The sequence below is a fragment of the Linderina pennispora genome, assembly GCF_002104995.1.
Source record: "Linderina pennispora strain ATCC 12442 chromosome Unknown DL89scaffold_2, whole genome shotgun sequence".
In the NCBI taxonomy this organism is placed as follows: Eukaryota; Fungi; Kickxellomycota; class Kickxellomycetes; order Kickxellales; family Kickxellaceae; genus Linderina; species Linderina pennispora.
Window position 1 is genome coordinate 638268 of NW_024468250.1, and position 12960 is coordinate 651227.

Genomic DNA, 12960 nt, shown 5'->3' on the forward strand with positions numbered 1-12960 from the left:
TCCAATGTCAACACCCTGTGCTATTCTAATCTCACTTATATAAAAGTGTGCAAACGGTTTACCGCTTCCCAAACCCTCGCTTTGACTTTTGAGTGGCTTTGGGTCTCGAGCTCTCTTGCAGCAATGCTAAACGCATTAGTGAAATGTATCAGTGCATGCTGCGGAGAGTTTTCATTATTAGGCTATTCGAAATTCATCAAAAATGCTACGCATCAGTGTTGCCATCCCAACAGAGTGTTAAACAACAAGAAAATAGTGCTAGTTACATATAACTCCAAAATGCCTTTGGTATTATCATATATGTTTGCTTCACACTAACCAGTGTCATTTCCTATATCTGGAACATTAATACCACCACAATCAATCTGCTCTTTGTAGAATATATAATATCGCTTCAATATACCTTAGTTGTGACCAGAGTTATATTTATTTCATTTTGTTTGGGACTCATCTACAAAACAGTAGGTATTGAGCAGCAATATCTAGAGCATCCGACCAAGTCAACTAGACACTGAAACATGTTATTGAGTGCAGTATGTTTTAAAAATGCATCGCCACCTGCTTTGTGCTCACCAAAGCTAGCCCGTGTAATTGCCTTAATTGCCGTTCCCAAGCATTTTTGCTCCTTCGACGACCACTATATTTTTACCAAGGTTATCTGCGAAAGGATAATCTGCATCACGAAGAGTCAAGTTTGGACTGGCAACTGATGGTGCATACATGTTTTGCTGCATACAGTATATAGATGACGAGTATATTGCGTATTCTTAACAATGGCCGTGACAGTACGTTTTGTTGATGTATGAGTGGTTCTTAAATATATTTCCTCCGAACAGAGTACTTCGGAATGAACATGGATCCCCAACAAATTATGTTCTGAAATTGTGCCAACCGATGCCTTCGATTGTATGCCACACAGCCGGGGTTGCCGCCATCATTTTGCATAAACTGGTAACGCTTCTGGAAATAACAGTTCCGATTCCAGTAAGCATTAGGTGCAGATGCACAAACGAGTAGAAGCCTGTAAACCAAATGAGCATGGCCGAATCAGACAATTGGAACATCAGCACCAAACACATGGCTTACCATGTGTCATGTTTTCGTTTGCACCTCGAATGGTTAACATAATTTATTCGAGAAGAATAATAATAATAAAAAGACCTTAATTTACTGGTTTCTGATGAAAATCGACCTTTTGGTCTTTCTCTTGGGGGCCGGAGTAGTTTCGGTGGTAGTGTCCTGCCCCTGCTGAGTTCCAGAATCCCCCGTATCGCGTAGAATCGGCATCTCAAAAGTAGCTGTGGCTGATGTACATGTTAGAGTTCTTTGCTGTTAAATAGTTGCGTCCTTGTGAAAAATGGATAAGGAGAAAAGGATGTCGAGATCCTCTGCAGTCAAATTTATATCTGTCCGGAGGCTCCCTTGCCCGATGTACTTGATTCAAGCTTTACTTTCAGACGTATACACCGAACCCCAACGAACAAGGCGCTAATTTCAGCATAGATCTTCTTCCACATTATGACATGCATCCTAAAATTGCAAACAATGAATATAAAATTTGCTGCATTTGACAACCTATCATCTGACTACATCATACATGTGACATGCTGGATAGATGATGGCATTTCGTCGCCTCTGATTTATAGATCACATTCTTTGATAAATAGGCTTTAATTATATCAATAAGCACATTGTGTCGACTACGTGAAATAATTCTATGCTTTGCTGCCAAGGTGCAAATACAGAAGGTTTCTGTGTGATTCTTTTAAATAGTTTATTTTACAATTATGCTTATTTTACACAGCCGGTTCGAAAGAATCTAGCTAAGGTCGTTTACACCGTATTTCTCCCATCATGAAGTCAAACCCCCGGTTATAGTAGGTAGAGCTTGCTAGAGCTCAACCGTAACAAACGCCTTTTGTTGTGGGGATGGGGTGAATATCGACACAGCCGCACGGGCTGCGCAAAATTCACCTTTTGAAAAGCTTGAGCCGGCCGAAAAGCGAGCGCTTTTGTTCATATATGCTTTCTACATAGTACCTGTATTTTCTGTCTGGGCTGTCAAACTCCTCCGTCAGATAGAACGTACCTGTATTGGAGCTAATCGTGTCTGTGTAGGTGGAAGAGCTATGCGCTGACACTATGTCAGAGGGAGGCTTTTTTGCCAAAGAAAAGCGCATTATAAAGGTGTGTAAAAAATGGAATGTATGGAAGTTGCAGAAACAAAGAGGAGAATGGGGGATTAGCCATTTATAAAAACAGACAAGGCACAGTGCTTCCCTGAGTCTGCTCGGGGCTGCTCTCAGCAGAATCCCAACATGGCTTGGCGAAAACAGGTTGGCAGGTGTCTAAGGCATGTCAATTTTTGCTGTGCAAGTTGTCAACAATTTTTTATGAAAGAAAATACTGCATTTGACAAATAGTTGATTTGTTGAATATACGGATGTGTATACGAGGCGTTTGGAAGAGACACAAATGTGATGTTTCCAAATTGCAGGCTGTATGAGTATAGCAAAAAACGATGCTTGGTGTATATACGGCATGTACTCGTATAGATGAATACATTTGTTGTATGATGCATGTTCTCGGGCTGAATAACACATTTGGCAAATAAAATGTGAGCCAACCAACACTGATCATGGCCAGCCCGGCATATATGCATGATATCCAGGGGATGTGAAGATTACAAAAATATGCAACATATATAGATATTTTGAGGTATTGGATAAGCTTAGTCATACAGTCCGTCGTCGTCGTCGTCGTCTTCGTCTTCGTCGTCCTCGGGGGCATCAAAATCGTCATCTTCGTCCCCATTGTTATTCTCTGCCATATAGTCTGATCCATCTGACGCATCCGATTCATTTGATAGTCTGCGCCGACGATTGCGCGACGACCTCCGTGTTACCCCGCCATTCATTGGCGTCTTCCTCTTCCTTGGCTGGCTCTGCAGCTTGGTGTGGCCATTGGTTGCCGAGCTCTGGCGGCGGAGCCGACGTGACGGTGACACCTGCTCAGTGCCCGACGCATCCTCAGTATGGTCGCCTAATGTCTGGTTAAACACGGACTTGTATGCATCGAGCAGGTGTTTGGCAGCCACCGGGACAGGCGTGCCGGGTTTGTTGTAGATCTCAGCATTCTCCTTGATCAGGATCATGTCGAAGGTGACTGCGGAGGCGTAGCGGTAGAAACCGGACTCGATGCGCTGTCTAACCGTGTCGAGACACATAGGGTAGGCGACGTTCTGCAGGTAGTCTGGGTAGTCGTTGACATAGTCGACGTCGCTGATAAACCAGCCAAACTCGTCGTTCAAACGTAGCTCATCGACAATTTCGAGTAGCGCAGCCTTTTCGGTCTCGTGGATCTCAGAGTCTACGCCCTGGTCATGATCCAGCTCCCACGGCGACACCTGCTCTGTCTTCGTATCACCCTCAGTGTTGGATTCGACCGCGCTCTCCTCATCCTCGGTCCATCGCACTGTGATGCTCTTCCAAGGGTTGCGAGCGATCTGGCGAGTCATGCTGGCGTGCCGCGCTGTCGGCTTGATATCCTTGAACCCAATAATCTCAGCGCTGTGCATCTGGTCCTCGTCAAACAAGATATCAACAGAGTCGCCACGGCTCAGCGTGCGCTGCAGTGACGCGCGGTAGCGCGAGTACAGAATGATGAAGTCGGGAACGCCATCGCAGTCATGGTACTGCACTTGGATGTAGCGACGAGTGAGCTCATGCTGCATCGGGTTCTCTGTGTTCAGCTCCTCCAGCGTCTGGAACCGGAACAGCTGGATTTTGACCGTGCAGTATGTCGGTGGGCCGACAGCGTAGGTGATGCCAACGACACGGCCAAACACAGCCACCGAGAGATTTGGGTACTGGACATATGGGAGGAGCTTCTCGTTGAGCTGCTTGCAGCGATTCGGGCTGGCCCAGAAATCGAGGTGCCCTTCGCGGAAATACGCAATCATGTCGCCCACCTGTGGCCGGTACGGAACAGTGCTTGGGTGCGTGGCCAAGATCCACTCTGTCGGGGCATACGGGCTGTCTCGCGACGTGGACGCCTGTGCAGATGTGTGCGGCTCCTCATCGGGAATCAGGGGCTTGCGGCCACTGCGACGCCGACCTGCCCGCGTCCGTGCCATGTCGTCAAAGTCCGAGTCGCTACCTTCACCGTTGCTGTTCGACGTTGGAACCCGTGGCTGAGCGGCGCGGCGGTCTGCACGTGACTGAGGAATCGACCGACCGTCCGACACGTCATCTTCTAGAGCCTCGCTCGAATACTCAATAGTAGTGCGCCGCGTACCGTTGGTGTGCAAGCGGGTGCTGCGCCTTGGAGTTGATTCATTTGAGGCTGGAGGTGCGGGTTCGCTGGTGTCAGTCGCCATGCCTTCCATGTCGATGTCGTCATCGTCATCGTCGCCTTCAGAGTCGCTAGCAATCCGCCGGCTGCGCATCTGCCGACGGGTATCGGCATGGGCGACGACCGGGTCCGAGTTGCGGGGGCGGCCACGGCGGCGAGGGCGACCACGGCGGCGACCACGGGTACTCGGTGGTTGGTGGTGAGTGCTGACCCGTGGAGGTGCTTCCTCCAGCGCAAACTCCTCGTCGGACGAGTCCATGTTGATAAAGTCTTCAGACGGGGGCTCAATGACCAAGCGCCCAGCGCGGCGACTGCGGCGTGGACGCAAGGACCCACTGTCCTCCCCTTCGCTGCCCGATCCGGCATCGGCCAGATCCTCACGTGAGTTGCCATCTGCCTCGTCGTCGTCCGAGTCGTCTTCGTCAATGGTGCGGCGGCCTGCACGGCGATGAATGCGCGTTGTGGCAGTGTTGTGGCGGCTGCGTAGCAGTTCAAGGGCAGTCCGGCGGTCCGCACCACCTTCGTTCTCACCGTCAGCGTCGTCGTCATCATCCAACGCCAGCACGCCATCGTCCTCCTCCTCCTCATCTTCTCCGGCTGTATACTCTTCGTCGTCACTGTCATCGTCGATGGGGATAATGATCTGGAGGTCTGCTTCCGGGATGGCCTCCTCGACTGTCTCGGAGCGTGCAGGACGGCCGCGCCTACGGCGACGGCGTGCCGGCCGGGTCTCTGCCACAGGCGCCTGTGCAGCCTGCACGTCGAGATAGGCATGCTCGAGCTCGACAGCCAGTGCAGCCAGCCGGCCACGGTCTTCACTGGCAAATTTTTCGCTGTCGACGCCCATGGTGATGCCCATACCAAACTTGGGTCCCTTTTGCTTGCGATACACGCGGCCGTCAAAGTCCATCAGCGCGCTGTGAGGCACCAGGTGCGCAGCAATCTGCATCTGCTGGTCAGCGACAAAGTGGTTCTCGTCCATGATAATCCCCGTGTAGTCGCTGGCAAACGTCTGCTCGGGCATTTTGTTTGCATCATCGTACGCCCACGTTGGACCAAGGCCAAACAGCGTTGCCGCGCCGCTCTCACTAGCCAGCGCAAAGGTAAGTCCGTCCTCGGAGAACGCGCCGTCAAAGAGCTGCTCGCCGACCTTTAGCTCATTTACGATGTTGCCGGTGCTCACGTCCCAGATGATAGCACGACCGTCGTAGCCACCCGAGACGGCGATCCGCGGGTCGGTGGGGTGGGGGATCAGAACAAACGTGTCGGCGACGCTGTGGGCGCGCTTTTTCCAGACGGTCTTCCCCGTGTGTGGATCAAAGAGAAAGACAGTGCCGAGATTGTTGCTGATGATGACATGCGAGCTGTCGCACATCCAGGCGACCTGGTTCGTCTCGATGCGCTTTACAGTGAGCGGCGCTGGCGTTGTTGAGTCGGTAGCAGCTTCAGGAGCGCCGGCAGGTGCGTCTGTAGGGGCTGCCGGGGCTGCCGGGGCTGCCGCTGTTGCGCTGTCCGCCACCAGCTCAGCAGGGCTGCTGATGCCGACAGATGCAAGCTGGTCGGCCAAGGCAAAGCGGTTTTGTTCGATCACTGCACTGCTGGGCTCAGAGGCTGCTGCGGCTGCTGCTGCGGACGGTAGCCCGGCTACCGACATGATGCCATCAGCCAGCATTGTCTGTGCTGGCGGCTGCTGGGCATCAGCAGGCAGTGCCGTGGGCAGTGGCGCCGGCTGGTTTAGTTCTGCCCTAGGCGCGGTTGGCTCGGCCCATGCACTGGTCAGTGCCAGTGGCAGGATATCCTCCGGCGGTGGCACGGGCTCTTTGACATCAGCTGTGACTGAGTGCCATGCCGACATGGCGCTATCACATTTCCACACCTTGGCTGTGCCGTCGTTTGCGCCTGACAGCAGCATCTCGCCATCGCCGCTGAACGCCAGCGTCGTGATGCTATCATCGTGTGCTGCCAGCCGCTTGATCAGCTTTGGCTCGCCCCACGACTGGCCAGGCTGGGCGTTGACGGCGCCTGCGATGGTCGAGTAGATGCTGATGTATCCGCCCTTTGTGGCCACAGCGAAGCGTGAACCTGTGTGGTTGAATGTGAATGCCGTGATGCTGTCACGTGTGTCTGGCCTGGCATCAATTTCGATGGGTGTCGAATCCACCGTGAGCGACTCGCGACTCCAGCGATAGAGGCGGCACAGTCCATCGTCGCAGGACGTGGCCAGGAAACGCAGCTGTGGCACTGGCGACGGCGAAAAGCGCACTGCGGTGACAGACTTGTTGCGGCCAGTGGCGTGAGCGACCAGGACAGCGCGTGGCTCGCCGGATTTTAAGTTCCAGATCCGCACTGAGCCGTCCTGCGACGACGACGCGACCAGGGTGTTTTCGGTGTTGATGGTGATATCGGTAACCACGTCCTGGTGTCCCTTCAGCGAGTTGATGAGGTAGCCGGTGCGTGTGCACCACACTTTGACCAGGTAGTCGTCGCTCCCCGTGATCATGCGCCGCGACGTGCGGTCAAAGCTAACGCAGAATGTCGGGAACTTGTGTCCATGGCAGCGCACCAGCTTGCGCGCACTGGCAAATATCGAGACTGGGAGACGCTGTGACTGGTGCAGCTGCCGCGACGGGTTGGTGTGCCGCTCGCGTATCCGGGCCGTGATTGGCATAGGTTTTTGTGATCGGCGGGTTGTCCGTCCTAGGACCGTCCCACCGGCGGTCTGCAGCTCAGCTGTGTCTCTATCGGTCAATGCCTGCATTACACGCAGTAGCTCAGTGCCTTTTACATGCGGGAGCTCGCGAGCAAGCTCGCTGTATGAGCGCGAATGTAAATTTCCCTGCCAGTCATGCCGCTCGGGCAGCATGGCCGGCATTGCCTCCAGTGCTGCCAGCAGCGGCGCCGTCGCGTCCCGGAGAGTGCTCTGCGACAGGTAGTGCGCAATGAGAAAGTGGAGCTACAAAAAACGATTTAGTGCTTAGCAGCAAAATTGCTATTTGCTCGCAGGGGTAGGTTTCAATATAGTACTATTTATTTTCCCATTTTGAGATTTCACGTATACGTACCTCTATGTATTAGCCACGGCAGGTGAGCGGTAACCGAGGTACAGTCACGAACAAGTCGGCATGTTAGTAGGTCGTGGTATTTTGAAGCGGGCAGCAGGTTGAAATGGAATGCTCATGCGTGAAGAAAAAAAAGTCGTGGACGAAAAAAAATGCGTTGTCAGAGCTGGCACTTGGAGGTACTTGACCAGAGCCAACGTCGACATCCTATTTGCCCGGACCGCATAATTATTTTTCTGGGTCGCTCGGACCCTTCTTTGGCCTAGCAGTGGCAGTCTCGAGATGGTCCACCAGCTTTATTACCTCAGCAAGCGCTGGTCCCTTACCTTTCTCTACCCGAGCAGGCGCATGCCTCTTGCTCTGCTCTGTCTGTGCTGTGTCTGCGTTGGGCATGCCTTGATGCAGCATCAGAGTTGGTTCCGTAGAGTTAAAAATGATTTTGTGTGCAAGGAGGGAGAAAAAAAAGTGCTTTGTTTTTTTCAGAGAGCGCAACGGCCAAATCCATTTTTCAAAGAGAGCAAATGCGCGCTTCTTCGATGGACGTGGAGGAAGTTTTTGAGCAACTGACCTCTGCCGCGCTGATTGGGCCGGGTCTCAGCACGCACTCCGCGATAAAAAATCGACAAGCCGAGTCGGGGCGAGCCGCGGCTCCATTGTGTCTGATGGTGTCGCCACAGTTGGCGGGAACTGCGCTGGTGGCGGCATCGAAACTGCGAATGCAGTACATGAACTGGTTCCAATATGAACATTATGAAGAAGGCATATCGCTGATGCGAATTCCAAGACAGGCCCAATCTCGGGCTTGGGCCGCGAGCAGAGCATCGGGCGGGCAGCACTTGCAAGGTTCTGTTTTCCATTCCGGATCAGTGCTGTCAATAAGTACCTCGCACAAGGGGCAATATGCAGACCTGGGCGCCAGTTCCCAAATGGGCTTGCTGGACCAGGGAGAGTTCTTATTATACACTGCCTGCTTGTGTATTGATGTCATTTCAGGCCTGGGAACCTCGAGGGCCATAGCGCCAACAAAGAGGTGTGAGGGCTTCGCGTATGGCGGTGTCTTTCTGACAGGCAGTTCTCACTTGCGCTTATTTCTCGCAAGACAGGAGGGGAGCGGGGGGAGAGCCGTCGAATCAGCCTGCTTCATTGTGTGGCTCTATACATGATCTACCTTGGTTGGCCCGTCTCGCAAGCGATTTGAGCAACACGGTGGGTCTAGAATACACTGGCCTTTTTCTCTTCTCATCTTTGCAAAACACCTCATTTAATTCCCTCTTCGTTAACCTACATTTCACCCTTGCACGCGCCTGTACCAACGGATCCTCAACTAACGCACAGCAGGCCACTGTGGCTGGATGAAAAACAACCATATAATCTTTTAGCTGCACTTGCTCCGTTCCTCTATCGAAACCCACTTTACTGGAAAGTCCCGAAAAATCTTTCTTGTTTATTACTCGCTATTCTCTCTTTTTGTCCACTCCCTTTTTCTTAAAACCTTACATTTCACTCTCTCATTCGCAAGATGAACGAAAGCCAAGGACACGGAGGGTCACAGCCCATCACCCCGCCGGGGGAGCAAGCCTACCACGGCGGTCTCTCTGCAACGCAAATTTACGGCGAGCAGGGAATGGATCCGGCGTTCGCTGATTCGTCGCGGCTCGAGGCGCCCGATTCGTTTATCCCGCGGCGCAGCGCACCGGCACCGCCGTCGGGGTCACGGCATGCTCCATCCAGCTCGGTCTCCGGGACGCCCAATGGCGGGTATGCAAACGGCTCGGGCGAGTTTGCGCAGGGCGGCATGGTCCCGTCACGGCAGGCGCCGCCGCCGCCCAAGAAGTCGGGCCACGGTCCGGGAAACACGCTGCAGCGGAGCAAGACCACAGCAGGCAATCTGCAGCAGAGCCTGCCGACGCGCAAATACTCGGACGGGAAACCCCTTAATAGCACATATCTGGGCCAGCTGGAGCCCATCCAGGTCGACAACTCGCAGGGCAACAAGTCGTTCAAGGGAGCAGTCAACAAGCTGTTCTCGTCGATGTTTGGTAAGGAGTCTGGTAAGAAAGCAAACCCCCATGCTCGTTCACTTTCTATCTTTTGTGACGCGCAGCGAAAAACGAGCACGCCTGCTGTCGTGGGCTATTCTCTCCTCTGCGAGGCTCGCTGCTGAACCGCGGCCTCTGGGAAGGGGTATAGCCTTTGTTGCATTTAAACTAACCTACTCGTTTCTTCACCTTGCTTAATTGTCGCTATTCTAGACTCGTTGTCTGGCGACAATCGGTCTGAGATTTCTGCGCCGTACAACCCCATTCACCTCACGCACGTCGGCTTCAACAACGAGACGGGCGAGTTCACGGTAAGTAGAGGGATACTCTGGCTGCACTTTTTGCTCTCCTTTATGAAAAGGCGCTCTGAAGGCTGCCAGCCGCTGGGACCGCCTATGGAATAAAAAAAGGGAGAGGCTGCAGCACCATTTGTTTTGATCTTTTTCTCTTTCAAATGGCTGCAAAAGCATGTAGCTTGCCATGATTTACCATTCGCATGCTCACTGGGGGGAATTTTCTGCCCTTCTTAACCACCCATTCCCCTCTTCAGCGCCTGTCTTGCTGTGCTCCGGGCAGTGGGGCCAGCCAAACACGTCGGCGGGCCTGGCCTGTTTCCTAATTGGGAGCCGGAAGCTGAGACTGACTGAGCTTCTTTTTTGTCACGCTTCTTGTCGGCCTTCTTGATCAACACAAGCATCACCGATGCACATCCTAATTATTGCACATGGGCGGCGCCTTATTGTTTTAATTTGTAGGGACTGCCGCGCGAGTGGTCGATTATGCTGCGCGAGGCTGGCATCACCAAGCAGGACCAGGAGGCGAATCCGCAGGCGGTGATGGAGGTGATGCGCTTCTACCAGGAGAACACAAAGCACATGGACGACATGGTGTGGAAGAAGATGGCCGGTGTGGACAACGGATCAGCTCCTGACGCAGGACGCCAGCAGCAGCAACAGCAACAGCAGCAGCAGACTATTCTGCACGCTCAGCGCGAGCACCGTCAGCAACCCAGCGCCGAGGGCACGCCCGCCAGGACCCCGCCGCCGCAGCTGCCAAACATTGGCGAGGACGGGTCGCTGGTAAACCCAATCAACACGTCGCTGGAGCGCCCGCCACAGCAGCCGGCTGACCAGTACTCGCCGCAGTACCGCGCGCCTGGCGCCACTACCAGTCACCACCATCAGTACACGAACAGCGACGGAGCACGGCACCAGTCGGCGGTGGCAACGCAGCAGATGCAGCGTGCCTTTGATGAGGACGGCGAGCAGACTAGATACCGCCAGCCGCAGCGGGCAACGACGTCGGGGCCAAAGCCGTCGTACAGCCAGTCGTCGTCGGGCACCACGACTCCCAAGGCTCCCAAGGTGCACGCCAGCGCAAGTGTCCAGCAGTTCCCGTCGTCGTCGTCGTCGTCGTCATCCCAGCAGCCGCAGCAGATCAAGAAGCAACCGTCGTTCGGTGTTCTCCAGCAGCAGGCACAGCAGCAAATGCAGGCGCAGATTCAGGCCCAGCAGCAACAGCAGCAACAGCAGCAGCATGCACTGAAGCGCGGCCAGACGCTGCCAACACACCCAAAGAACATGCAGGGGTCGTCGCACCACCACGCTCAGCAGTCACAGCCCGGGATGCCGCAACAGAGCGCGACCATGCACGGCACACATCCATCGGCGCTGAAGAAGCAGTCGAGCAGTCATCAGCTCAAGCAGCGCGGCCCGATGCCCAACAACTACGGGCAGGCACAGCAGCCGGTGCCCCAGCTGCAGCAGGCGGTTTACCAGACCAAGTCGGCGGCACAACAGCCCCAGCAGCCTGTGCAGCGTCACCAAACGATGCCCAGCAAGTCGGCGATGCCTAAGCCGCAGCAGCCGGTACCTCCACCGCAGCAGCCGATGCAGGGCCAGCCACAGCCGGTACCCCGGCCACGTCCCCGCCAGGACGAACCAGCCGTCGACGGACGAGGTTGTGATGCGGTTGCAGTCGATCTGCAACCCGAACGACCCGACGCTGCTGTACCGCAATTTCGTCAAGATCGGGCAGGGCGCGTCAGGGCGGTGTGTTCACAGCGCAGCCGGTGGGCAGCTCCAACATTGTGGCGATCAAGCAGATGAACCTGGAGAAGCAGCCGAAGAAGGACCTGATCATCAACGAGATTCTGGTGATGCGGGAGAGCAAGCACAAGAACATTGTGAATTTCATCGACAGCTTCCTGCACCGCGGCGATCTGTGGGTGGTCATGGAGTACATGGAGGGTGGCAGTCTAACGGACGTCGTGACTAACAACCTGATGACCGAGGGCCAGATCGCCACGGTGTGCCGAGAGACCCTGGAGGGCCTGGAGCATCTGCATTCGAAGGGCGTGATCCACCGTGACATCAAGTCCGACAACGTGCTGCTGTCGATGAATGGCGACATCAAGCTGACTGACTTTGGATTCTGCGCGCAGCTGACGGAGAACGCGGCGAAGCGCACGACGAATGGTGGGCACGCCGTACTGGATGTCGCCCGAGGTGGTGATGCGCAAGGAGTATGGGCCCAAGGTGGACGTGTGGTCGCTGGGCATCATGGCGATCGAGATGGTGGAAGGCGAGCCACCGTACCTGAACGAAAACCCGATCCGCGCGCTGTACCTGATTGCAACGAACGGGACGCCAAAGATCCAGAACCCCGAGAGCCTGTCGATGGTGTTTAGGGACTTTTTGAGCCAGGCGCTCGAGGTCAAGGAGTCGAAGCGGCCGAATGCGACTGAGCTGCTCAGGCATCCGTTCCTGCAGAAGGCTGATCCGCTGCGCTCCCTGGCGCCGCTGATCAGGGCGGCCCGGGAGGCCATTCGTACAGCACCGCACTAATCTCTACCTCTTTTATCCTTTCTCTTTAACAACTTTGCCAATCTCGAAAACACACCCTCATATTCAAGCCCTCCATCTCTCCTCTTCTTTTTCTTCCTCTTCTTGTTCAAGTCACCCCTCAGATCATCCCCTCCCTTGCCCTTCTATACTCTTGTTCCTGGTGCACATTTATACCAGCATCTCCCTTTATCAGCAGAAAATATATATCAATTGTGGATTTATGCATTGTGGTCTGGCCGCGGACACCAAGCATGTGGTGCGTGGACCAGTGCCCGCCACCTGAGACCTATTGCGTTGTTTCTCTGAGACTTTTTTTTTTTTTTTTTTTCTTTACCGTTAGTATTTTCTTTATTTTTATTTGCGTATACCTCAGTAACATGCGTTGCCAGAGACTGCCTTGATAACTAGCTGTATCTCCCCATGGGTGCTGCTTTTCGTTTGGATCCGGTTGTCAGCAGACCCGGCAGGCTGTAAACTAGGCCTATTAGGCAGCATCCGCCCTGACACATGCAAGGCATATCTATGTGCGGACAATTTTCCGGAGCAGGCCTGGGAACAGATCCCTCATAATCGCAGTCCAAGATCAAGCCCGCAACCATGTGCTTGCCAGATCCGCCCAGCCCCAGCACAGCATCGCCCCAGGATAGCCTTGTGTGAGTCATA

At 54.2% G+C, this 12960-nt stretch overlaps 3 protein-coding genes across 3 annotated transcripts; 1 reads left to right on the forward strand and 2 right to left on the reverse strand.

The window, feature by feature from the left end:
* Positions 1-1762: 1762 nt before the first annotated feature.
* Positions 1763-2231, reverse strand: DL89DRAFT_265091 (uncharacterized protein). Its single transcript, XM_040886512.1, has one exon. The coding sequence runs from the start codon at positions 2178-2180 to the stop codon at positions 1971-1973; it is 210 nt and encodes a 69-aa protein (XP_040746259.1). The 5' UTR covers positions 2181-2231; the 3' UTR covers positions 1763-1970.
* Positions 2232-2455: 224 nt separating this feature from the next.
* Positions 2456-7514, reverse strand: DL89DRAFT_84830 (uncharacterized protein). The gene is made up of 2 exons (XM_040892156.1): positions 7416-7514; positions 2456-7306 (listed from the first exon to the last, which is right to left on the reverse strand). Exon 2 carries the CDS (start codon positions 7223-7225, stop codon positions 2732-2734), a length of 4494 nt encoding a protein of 1497 aa, XP_040746260.1. The 5' UTR covers positions 7226-7306; positions 7416-7514; the 3' UTR covers positions 2456-2731.
* A 1137-nt stretch (positions 7515-8651) lies between these two features.
* DL89DRAFT_320645 (Pkinase-domain-containing protein) lies at positions 8652-12297 on the forward strand (the record flags this gene model as incomplete). The annotated part of the gene is made up of 6 exons (XM_040891224.1): positions 8652-9463; positions 9665-9762; positions 10207-11361; positions 11396-11493; positions 11531-11939; positions 11974-12297. The coding sequence occupies exons 1-6, from the start codon at positions 8932-8934 to the stop codon at positions 12295-12297; spliced, it is 2616 nt and encodes an 871-aa protein (XP_040746261.1). The 5' UTR covers positions 8652-8931.
* Positions 12298-12960: the final 663 nt, after the last annotated feature.

Bases quoted from the DNA above. Each gene is read 5' to 3' on its own strand.
- DL89DRAFT_265091 (XM_040886512.1), bottom strand. From the start codon at position 2,180: ATGCGCTTTTCTTTGGCAAAAAAGCCTCCCTCTGACATAGTGTCAGCG.
- DL89DRAFT_84830 (XM_040892156.1), bottom strand. From the start codon at position 7,225: ATGCCGGCCATGCTGCCCGAGCGGCATGACTGGCAGGGAAATTTACAT.